At 43.9% G+C, this 11,545-nt stretch overlaps 1 protein-coding gene across 1 annotated transcript in view; it reads right to left on the reverse strand.

Moving 5' to 3' along the window:
• Positions 1-9,976, reverse strand: part of glcci1 (glucocorticoid induced 1) — a 45,311-nt gene extending 35,335 nt beyond the window's left edge. The window contains 2 exon segments of the mRNA XM_022746648.1: positions 9,270-9,622; positions 9,764-9,976. Of these exon segments, the coding sequence (XP_022602369.1) occupies positions 9,270-9,622; positions 9,764-9,782 (372 nt within the window). The 5' untranslated portion in view covers positions 9,783-9,976.
• Between the last annotated feature and the right edge of the window lie 1,569 nt (positions 9,977-11,545).

Below are 11,545 nucleotides of genomic sequence, written 5' to 3' on the forward strand. Positions count from 1 at the left end.
TAAAAGTTATGAATAGAACCGGTGACAAAGGGCAGCCCTGGCGGAGTCCAACCCTCACCGGGAACAAGTCCGACTTACTGCCGGCTACGCGAACCAGACTCACACTCCTTTGGTACAGGGACTTGATGGCCGCTAACAAGGGGCCATCCACCCCATACTCCCGGAGCACCCCCCACCGGGAGCCCCTGGGGACACGGTCGTAAGCCTTCTCCAAATCCACAAAACACATGTGGACTGGATTGGCAAACTCCCATGCCCCCTCCAGCACCCTAGCGAGGGTAAAGAGCTGGTCCACAGTTCCACGTCTAGGACGAAAACCACATTGCTCCTCCTCGATCTGAGGTTCGACTACCGACCGGACCCTCTTTTCCAGTACCCTGGCATAGACCTTACCGGGGAGGCTGAGGAGTGTAATTCCCCGATAGTTGGAACACAACCTCTGCTCACCCTTCTTAAAGATGGGGACCACCACCCCGGTTTGCCACTCCAGAGGCACTGCCCCCGATGTCCACGCAATGTTGCAGAGGCGTATCAACCAAGACAGTCCTACAACATCCAGAGCCTTGAGATACCCAGGGCGGATCTCATCAACCCCCGGGGCTCCGCCACCGTGCAGTTGTTTCACTACCTCGGCGACTTCTGCCCCGGAGATTAGATCATCCATCCCCAGGTCTCTTGACTCTGTTTCCTCCAAGGAATACGTGTTGGTGGGATTGAGGAGCTCCTCAAAGTATTCCTTCCACCGTCCGACTATATCCTCAGTTGACGTCAGCAGCTCCCTGCCCCCACTGTAAACAGTGTGAGTGAGTTGCCGCCTTCCCCCCCTGAGGCGCCGGACGGTTTGCCAGAACCTTTCTGGAGCCGATCGATAGTCTTCCTCCATAGTCTCACCGAACTCCTCCCACACCCGAGTTTTTGCCTCAGCAACTGCCCCTGTAGGCCTCCTTCTTCAGCCTGACGACTTCCCCCACCTCTGGTGTCCACCAGCGGGTACAGGGGTTACCGCCACGACTGGCCCCAGCTACCCTGCGGCCGCAGCTCGCAACAGCCGCCTCAACAACAGCAGAGCGGAACAAGGCCCATTCGGACTCAATGTCCCCCACCGCCCTCAGGACGCGATCGAAACTCTGCCGGAGGCATGAGTTGAAAATCATCTTGACAGGTTCTTCCGCCAGGCTTTCCCAGCAGACCCTCACAACCCGTTTGGGCCTGCCAGGTCTGCGCGGCGTCTTTCCCCGCCATCTGATCCAACTCACCACCAGGTGGTGGTCAGTTGACAACTCTGCTCCTCTCTTCACCCGAGTGTCCAAAACATACGGCCGCAGGTCTAATGATACAACTACAAAGTCGATCATAGACCGGCGACCTAGGGTGTCCTGGTGCCATGTGCACCTGTGGACATTCTTATGTTTGAACATGGTGTTAGTTATGGCCAAACTGTGACTAGCACAGAAGTGCAATAACTGAACACCACTCGGGTTCAGATCGGGCAGGCCGTTCCTCCCCACCACACCCCTCCAGGTCATGCTGTCATTGCCCACATGAGCATTGAAGTCTCCCAATAGGACAATAGAGTCCCCTTTCGGGGCACTTTCCAGCACCCGTCCCAAGAACTCCAAAAAGAGCGCGTAGTCTGAACTGCTGTTCGACGCATAAGCACTGACAACAGTCAGAACCCGATCCCCGACCCGGAGGGGCAGGGATGCAACCCTTTCGTCCACCGGGGTGAACCCCAACATACAGGCAGAGAGCCTGGGGGCCACCAAAAAGCCCACCCCGGCCCTCCGCCTCTCCCCCAGAGCAACTCCAGCAAAGAGGAACGACCAGCCCCACTCAAGGGCTTGGGTTCCGGAGCCGACGCTGTGTGTTGAGGTGAGGCCGACTATATCTAGCTGGTACCATTCCACCTCTTCCACAAGCTCCTGCTCCTTCCCCGCCAGAGAAGTGATGTTCCATGTTCCAAAAACCAGTTTCCGTAAACGAGGATCGGACCGCCAAGGCCCCCGCCTTGGTCTGCTGCCCAATCCACATTGCACCGGACCCCGCTGACTCTTCCTGCAGGTGGTGGGCCCACTGGGAGACGACCCAATGTAGCCGGTTAGTGCTGGGCCCGGCCAGGCCCCATGGGCTAAGGCCCGGCCACCAGGCACTCGCCCACAGGCCCCAACCCCAAGCCTGGCTCCAGAGCGGGGCCCCGGTATCCCTCCAGGCCGGGTACACAAGTTCTTGATCGTTTTACTCATTGGGATCTTCTGAACCATTCTTCGTCTGGCCCTTCACCTAGAACCAATCTGCCATGGGAGACATAGCTCCTAGGGTCATTAGGGCTCTCAAACGCCTCCACCACGGTAAGGTGACGGTTCAAGGAGGACAATGAATGTGGTGGACAAAATAATAGGAACATCTGTCAATAGAATGCAGTGCAGATCAACGGCACCAGAAAAATTTCACAGTTGAATCAACACCTAGAGTGGATGTCTTTATGTGCCTCTTGCCCAAGACACTCTATATAAGAGCATTCCTTGAATGCAACTTCAGGGCCCGTATTCACAAAGCCACTTAGCGTTAAAAGTAGCTCCTAAGTCTGGGAGAAGTTAGAAGTAGTCAAGAGGACTCCTAACTCACTAAGACCAAATCACAAAGAATCTTAAAGGGCTGCTGTCAATTACTTAAAAGATACGACTCAATCACGAGGGAATAATGAGCGTTGTGGAGTTTGTGAGGAATGCAATAACATCTCCAACAGAAACACCACAATCAGTGCCAAAATTAAGTGTTACTAGTGCGTTACTTGGCAACAGAGAAAAGCTGATCTATTCACCAAACAATAACTGCGCTCTGACCTGACCCGACATCATAGGACAATTCATACGATGTTCAACAACTACAGAGAAATAAAGCAGCTTCATGGTCAGTCTACCTGCTGTGATCGGTGCCAGAGATGGAACACATAAAAATTATTGCACCATCGCAAGACAAGGAGGTATTTGTAAACAGGAAAACAAAATCACTCCATCAACACACAGGTTGTATTCGATGCTACCTATACAGTTCTAGACATTGTTGTACAGTGTCCAGGATCTACACAGGATTCTTGGATTTGATCATGGATCTGACAGTGGAAATCTCACACTTCAACCCACAGCTGGGACCACAGCTACATTACAACAGGTACAGCTACAACAGGCTGTGGCTAATAGCGTTTTTACCAGCACACTCTGTTCTTCCATCAACCAATCGCTGTGGTTCCTGCAGGGGAATCCATGAAAATTGATGTCAGCCATAGCAACGGAGTCACGCTCTTAACATAGGAGTTTTTGCTTTTCCTTACTAAAAGTTGGTCTCAGCAGCTTTTTGAAGAGGACTTAGGAGAAAACTTTTAGCGTGATTTAGGAGTACTCTTAGTGATAAGATAAAATACTTTGTGAATATGGGCCCTGGTTTCCATTCTGTCTCCACGTTGCTTGGCTAATCTCACCCTCATCAGAATCAGATTTTCAACAGAGGAGCATGTACATTCTTTTCTGCTAACCAGGTACAATTTGCTTCTCTATCCAAATGTGATTCTAGATTTACCAATGCTTTTACCAGCTGCTTCTAGTGAATGCCACATATACTGGTTTATTCACCTGTTGCATTTCCCCTGTCAAACATTAGATTAATCTATTCTTCCACTGTAGCATCCTTGCAAGTGTAGGTAGCGTTCGTTGTGTTGTTGTGTCTGTCCTTGTTAGTAGTGTGTGGTAATAAATGTTGCAGATAAAGTATTTGCTGTGTTTTCTGATACAGTAATTTATTGTAGTCAGTTTGTGCATCACAGACACTCTGAACTGATAACCCAGAGAAACAGTTATCAGCTTAATTGTAATGACTCGGAAATTATATCGCTGGTGGAATGATTAAGTTTGTTTTGGCAAATCTGCACCATGTAAAGTCACACTGAGTCAGCTATTAGCAGTTTGCTTGTCTGCACCATGTCTGTAACCATGATTGTACAGTCCACATTCGTTGGATTACTCTGACACTGAAGAAGCATCTAAACATGATGATGCTGATGAGAGAAGATCTGTTTGTAGTAAGAAATGTGTTTTTTACATGATTTCAAAGTGGACTTTTGAATGCTCATCCTCAATGACAACTGGAGACACTGAAATCACTGGAGAAAGAGAGTTATGCCCATGCTTCAAATTTCAATCACTCAGGCGACCAGTCACCTAAGGGAAAAATAAAAACAAATATTACTGCACAAATCAAGATGCCGTCCACATCTGTTCAGAGTGCACTATTTTCTCATATCAGAATAATGTGCATGTATTTGTTTATATCCCTTGCCATGTACCAGGGCCAAGAGTGCCAAGTAAATCCAGGTCATTATTCCACAGACGAAAGACAGCAGGTACGATCCCTGATTAGTGAAATCACAATCACCTGCTGTGGCCATTAAAACTTGGCACAATCTTCCTCTGTTCCTTAAATCCTGTTTTAGTCTACATGTTTGGAGGTGAGGGAAACTGCAGCACTGGTGATAATTCTCTGTGGGTTCATCACTACAAATGACATGTTTCACATCACACACACTAAATTTGATTCATTGTAAATATAAAAATATTAATTCTCCAAGCTTTGGCTGAAAGGTGTTTAAAATACCTTAAGGTACTAACTGCAAGGAAAATATCACCATACACTAAAATGTCCACAGACAGTATGACAATGAGGAAAAAATGAGGAAGTAATGGCAATAGCAGCCTTTCGTCTGGTTGACACAGGAATTTTTCAGTAAAGATCGTGAAAGATTCATATCTGTGTCTGTTTATTAACTGTTGGCAGAGGTCTGATGCCACACTCAGTGCCATACTTCAGCCACCCCAATCAAAATGCCCTGCATACACCACTGCTACCAGCAAGGATATCCAAGAGTGGAGAGATGCAAAGTCAAGTGAATAAACTCACTGAGCACTTTATTAGAAACAGCACACTAACTGGGTAGTTCCTCAGTTCTTCATGTCATGGCTCCACCAGATGTTGAAACTTTCCTCTACGACTGTGCTCCATGTTGACATGATGCATCACATCATTTCTGCTGATCTGTCAGCTGTACATTCAAGCTGCCAATCTCCTGTTCTACCACATCCCAAATGTGTTCTACTGGATTCAGGTCTTCAGACTGGAGGGGGTCACTGAAGTTCACTGAACTCACTGTCATGTTGATGAAACCAGTTTGTGACATGGAGCATTATCCTGCTGGAAGGAGCCATTAGAAGATGGTGAACTGTGGTCATGAAGGATGAACATGTTCAGCAACAATACTCAGATAGATTGAGACGTTCAGACCATGATTGATTGGTATTAAGAAGAAAGCATTCCCCACACCATCACACCACCACCACCAGCCTGGACTGTTGACTCTATGGTTGGGTATTGATAAAATTTTATGAATAGCAATGTCATTATCGATTCTGCTTATCAGTCCAATTCTGTATCAGTTCCCTTAAAGATTCCTGATTTACAGTTTGCTCCATCTGTCGTTCTAAGAATAAACTGACCTATACACAACAGAACAAGGTACAACCAAACAGTAGTTTTTGAATAGAATATTTTCTTATGTGAATATTATGCATAACTATAACAAATAAAAAAAATTGAAAATATAAAATGTACAAAATAATGAAATATAACAATGGTATAACTCTGGCTTTGGCTATACAATGTAAACATAAGCCTATAGGCTATGGCTGCTATACCTGCTATGGCTCCCCCAGATTTCCTTTCAAACATTTTCAAATATAAAATACTATTTACACTACAGCTTGGCTAAATATTTGGTGCTATTATTTACTGAAAGATGTGCATCTATATTTCCCAGCATCAACATTTTAAATTCAGTATTTAATCAATAGTCAGTGGCTGTTTCTCAATACAGAGTACACCAAGTTCAGACTTGGGAGTTTGAACTAGTTCAACTCAGAGGTCCAGACTCCTGGGGACAGGAGGACTATTTACAACTGGAACAGCAACATTGTTCCTCATATCAGCAGCTCAGCTCAGCACTGGGGATCACATTTCAACACACCTGTACCCGACTGAACCTGACTGAACCCGACTGAACCTCACTGTACCTGAGTGAACCCGACTGAACCCGACTGAACTCAACTGTACCCGATTGTACCTGACTGTACCTGACTGAACCTCACTGTACCTGACTGAACCCGAGTGAACCTTACTGTACCTCACTAACCCGACTGTACCCGACTGAACCCGACTGTACCTGGCTGAACCTAACTGTATGTGACTGTACCCAACTGTATGTGACTGTACCCAACTGAACTGTCTCAACTAATAGCTCCACAAACTGACATTCAGGAAAAACACATAATTGACAGTGAGTGTAGTAAAAGATACAATTCATAACCAATCTGTAATGTATATGAAAAATCTAAAAAAAAATTAATATGGACATTCATGTACATTTATTTTTTATTAAAAAGTGGTGGTATGAAGCCCACAGAGGCTGTGCTGTTGTTAAACTGTTCAACATATCATGTCTTTCTTCAGCTTCATCTTCATCTTCATCTAACTGTCAACAACAAATATTTTATTTCAACTCAGACCCAAATTTCATCTTCCATAAGGAATTTCATCATATATCAAAACACCACAGACAACAGAGCCCGTGGTAAATTGCCAAAGGGCTTGCAGATATAACTGTTTTCCTACCAGGATGATGGCGGACAGCGAGCTCCTCATATGACCTCATCCAACAGGATGGTCCTCACATCTCCCAAAACACCGATGCAAATTCCCAAACAGGCATTATTTGGATAAACTGACTACGTATTCATTCGTATGACATGTATTCAGCCCAGGTACTGTTCTGAATTGGAACATTTCACAAGTCCACAAGAACACAAGTACAGAGAAGAACGCAGAGTGAGAAACAGTTGCTTTCCATCATGTATTAATCGAGAGTTGTAACAAAACCTTGACCGAGATTTGTGTTCCCACAATTCACTCCCCTGTCCTGCTATTTAGTTACCAAAAGGTAGTTCTGCTCATCAAATTTGTTAACACTGTGAACCACTTTGACATGAGAGGGAGACGGGGCCTTGCGGAGCCCTATGCAAGTGAGCACATAGGGCCACCCAGCTCTAAAAAAAAAAACATACCGGCATCAATAAAGAAATTGATAAGCTCATGGTCATATGATTCTGATGGTTTGCACCATTTGGAACCAGATCACAACTGGAACCGGTTCTTGATTACCATCCATAGTTGACACAAGGCAGGTTGGTCCTTGGATTCAGATTCTGACCCTGCCATCTGCTGCCTCAGCACAAATCCAGATCCATCAGACCAGGTCTTCAACTGTCCAGTGTTGGTGAGTCTGTGTCCACTGCAGCCTCAAGTTTCTGGTCTGGGTGACAGGAAGTGGAACCTGACGTGGTCTCTGCTGTTGAAGGTTGGATGTGCTGTTCACTCTGAAGCTTCTCTGCTCAGCACAGTTGTAAAGAGTGGTTATCTGAGTGACCGTAGCCTTTTTGTCAGCTTGTCACCAGTCTGTCCATTCTCCTCTGACCTCTGACATCAACACAGAGCTGCTGCTCACTGGATGCTTTTGTTGTTGCTCCTTTCTGAGTAAAAACTCTAGAGACTGTTGAGGGGGAAAATCCAGGAGATCAGCAGTTTGAGAAACACTCAGACCAGCGTCTGACACCAACAATCATGTCACAGTCAAAGTCACTGAGTCACAGTTTTCCTCATTAACTGAAGCTCCTCACCTAGATCTGCAGGAGTTCATACACTGCTGCCACATGATTGGCTGATTGGATAATTACATGAACGACCGGTTGTTCAGGTGTTTCTAATAAAGTTCTCAGTGACAGTATAATAGTCTGTAATATCTTAGTCCAGAAAAGAAAACATTACGGCTCTTCACACAAATATAGAGACCATGTCATAGCCATGACTCAAGCTGCACATTGGCTTAACTACAAAAACACCAAAGTAATTCATGTATTTGCAAGGACATTATATTGTTCTCTGTAGACAGATGTATATTCTCATTTGTTCATTTTTGCCAAATAGTATTTTTTATGTATGTAGTTGCAGAGGCTGGTCTGCTTGCCCAGAGGGCTCTGTTTATATCTCACAGACTGCTAGGCCCCAGTGTTGCCATAGGAGCCATAGACCTACTGGCTGACAATGTATTTTTTCCCTTTCAATGACGGTAAACAACCTCAAAGTGACGAATTAATAGCAAGCTTTCAGTGTTCACAGCATTTTCTGAAAATTTGGCTAATCATCCGTATCGTGTAGATCAGTGAGCCCTTTTAATCTTCGACAGAGAAGCTGTATCATCACTACACAGGCATCCATATCCTAACGTATTTACCTCAGCAAGGGTAATGCCAATGTAATGGAATAACAATCGTTTTAGCTAATATCAAATGATTACGTTCAAAACGCCATCATAACACCCGAATAACACACTATACCAGCTCAAAATGTGGAGCGTTAAAATTATTACTGTTATTATGATTGAAATTGAATCGGTGGCTGCGGGACCTATCGTGAAAATATAGCGATTATATTTACCTTCTCTATGATTTACGCGTCAAACATCAAATCCGGAGTATTCTAACCCAATTAGAAAGCTAGACAACTAGCCTAGCATGTGCATATGCCCCGATATGGGCAGCACAAGCGAAGCTACAGAGATAACGGTTTGCTAAGTTGAATTAGCATTGGAAAAGTTGACAATATTTGGTCGTCTGGCTTACAGTGGAAGTTAGATACGGTTTAAAATATCATCTTCGCCTTTGTCTGAATGATAACAGTCCGCTTTACAATTCGGTTTACATCTTATATACAAAAATGTGTTCGTTTGAGAAAAAACGTTATATTTTTTGCTGCTTCGACTCTTATTTGCACTTGCTTCTCGCACCAAAACACAACGTGACGCTTGATGGCCAATGGTGGGAACAGTGAATAAAGTTGAGATTTTATTTAAGTTCAATGTTGGATGGTCGACCATTCTCCAAGCCGAATAGAAGAATAGCATGTAACTGTTGGAAATTATTGGTTCCCATTTCTAAATACATGCATCTCCTTCATTCATCCCCGAAACCATTCATTTACCAGGTTTTTAAGCTAGTTTGGTGTGACGGTCGCAACATACGAGGCAGGAACGGCACTTAGCATAGCACCAAGCTATCTGAACGATGATGGGTACAGTAGAGATAAACTTCAACCACTTAAAAGGGTTTTATTACCTTTGGAAACAGGCGCGTAGGGAAAGCGTTCAGTGGGCTGTTGCTGTCCGGCGGTGAAGGTCTCCGCCCGGGGACCAGTCTACCGTCCGTACCGCTTGCACTCGGGTTGGCGGAACTGGAGCAACGGGACTTCGTCGGTCCTGTGTTGCTCCCGGCTACTGAGGAGGAGGAGGAAACGGAGCGGGTTGGGCTGTGTTGATTTCCACGCAAAAGCTGGTACTGCACCGTGGCGCGGATAGGCTGCAACCGGACCGTGGTGGTGTTGCCACAAGAAGCGCAGGAGGCTGAAGGGGAGCGGCTGTGTTTAACCCGCTGGCTGCTGCTGTTGATGCTGACATGATCTGCCACCGTCACTTGATGAAGTTGTTTATGTGAAAACATGAGAAGTAGAATAAAACGTCCTGTTGAATATACCACAACCGAACTTTACGGCGTTGTTTTTCAGTATACGCTACACGTTATTCATTTTGAACAAACTTTGCAGGATCAGTTACCAAAGTTCTTTAAGTTCATTTACGACGTCCGCTCCAAACAGTGTTAACGTTACATTTCTGCTACTAGCGACGACAACTATAAAGGTAACACTTCTGTTTCCTCCGCTGAGTATGAACAAAAAAAAACACATCTGTGAAGTTAATTAACTTTCTGCCCCAACATTGTTATTATCGCGGTACTTAGTCAAACTGGTTGTTCACTATATCGCTACTCCGGACCCCTCTACCTCAGTTTCCAGGACAGCAGCTGTCAGTCCTAACTACTGACAGAGGAGGTTGGAATCTGGGTGGGACCAAATCACCATGAGTACTTTCTGATTGGTCCTGGACTACTTCCTGGGTAATTCAATGGGTTGTTAAAGGATGTATATAACAAGCCGTTTTAACATTTAATGGCTAGTCTGGATATGCATTACAATATCCGTAATTCAATTCTTCCTAGTCAAAATGAACATTTCAGATATCCACAATGACATTCTTCCTATCCACAATGGTCATTTCAGATATCCAAAACTTCTTTCTTCCTAGGTAAATGACGTCACATTTCACATTCATGTGTATGGGGTTTCTCATTACAGATATCTTTTAATTCAATTGTAGATAGCCACAATGTCAAATGTGGATATCTGCAACTAAATTATGACTAAAGATATCTATATTGTCCTTTTTAGTTATCTTAAATTATGTTTTAACTAGTCAAAACGATGTTATAGATATCTTGAAATGAATTTTGACTAATCAGATTTAAATTGTAGATATCTCAAACTGGAATTATGGATAATAATAATTTTAATTGTAGATATCTATTATCAAGTTATAGATATCTTGAACTGAATTTTGATTATAAATATCTCAAATTGGAGATATCTTTAACTTTCATTCTGCCTAGATAAAATGTAATTAAAGATATCTTGAAGTATAGAGTAATGACTAGACCAATTGATATTACAGATATCTGTAATTATGTCAGAAGTTATGGCAAGTAGGAGGAAGGGCTTGCCGTAGGCGGGAACAACTTGCAATCGTGTCTGGAGACAATGAATGTTCAACACAACTTAAATTTCTAGTGAACGAAGCTCTCGTTCCCCACAAATTCCTTGGTTATGAGCTCGTTCTATTTCATGGCATTTTCTACATATTTTATCCACAACAGCAAATGCCATTTCTTCTGCTAACACTGTTCAAATGATTTGTTTGCTAGGCCAGTATCCAACTGGAAGCTTTGCATGAGCAACGTCATGCACAACAATTCTGAAGAGTCAAAATGTCATTTGCGATATCACAATAACTTTAATTCTGCCTAGTTAAAACTGAATTGCAGATATCTGCAATTGTCATTATAGATGTGTGACGAGTCGAATGTTTTTTTCAGTGACGTCATTGAAAATATCTGTAATTCAATTTTGGCTAGTCAAAACTGAATTACAGATATCTCTAACTGTCATTTTGACTAGTCAAAATGTAATTTTGTGAATTGAGTCCATAGTCCATGGTCACGACCAAGAGAACACAATACCTGCATCAACAGATACTTAAACTCAGAAAACAGGTTTCTGGAAATTTTCCATTTGCTGGATTCTGATGAATTTTATTCACCAATTTGTGGCTTTTCAGCCTCAATTTATGGTGAATATCACTTTATTTATGTAAGGGAGGACACATTTCAGGCTCCAGGTGACAATTCAAAATGTAATGGAATGTAATGCAGTAAGGCACTCTGATTCACGCTGTCAGCAAATCACATGCTTCTGTTCTTCTGACTCTTTGGACATTAGCTTGTCT

Source organism: Seriola dumerili, unplaced genomic scaffold, assembly GCF_002260705.1.
Source record: "Seriola dumerili isolate Sdu_G_001 unplaced genomic scaffold, Sdu_1.0 BDQW01000108.1, whole genome shotgun sequence".
In the NCBI taxonomy this organism is placed as follows: domain Eukaryota; kingdom Metazoa; phylum Chordata; class Actinopteri; order Carangiformes; family Carangidae; genus Seriola; species Seriola dumerili.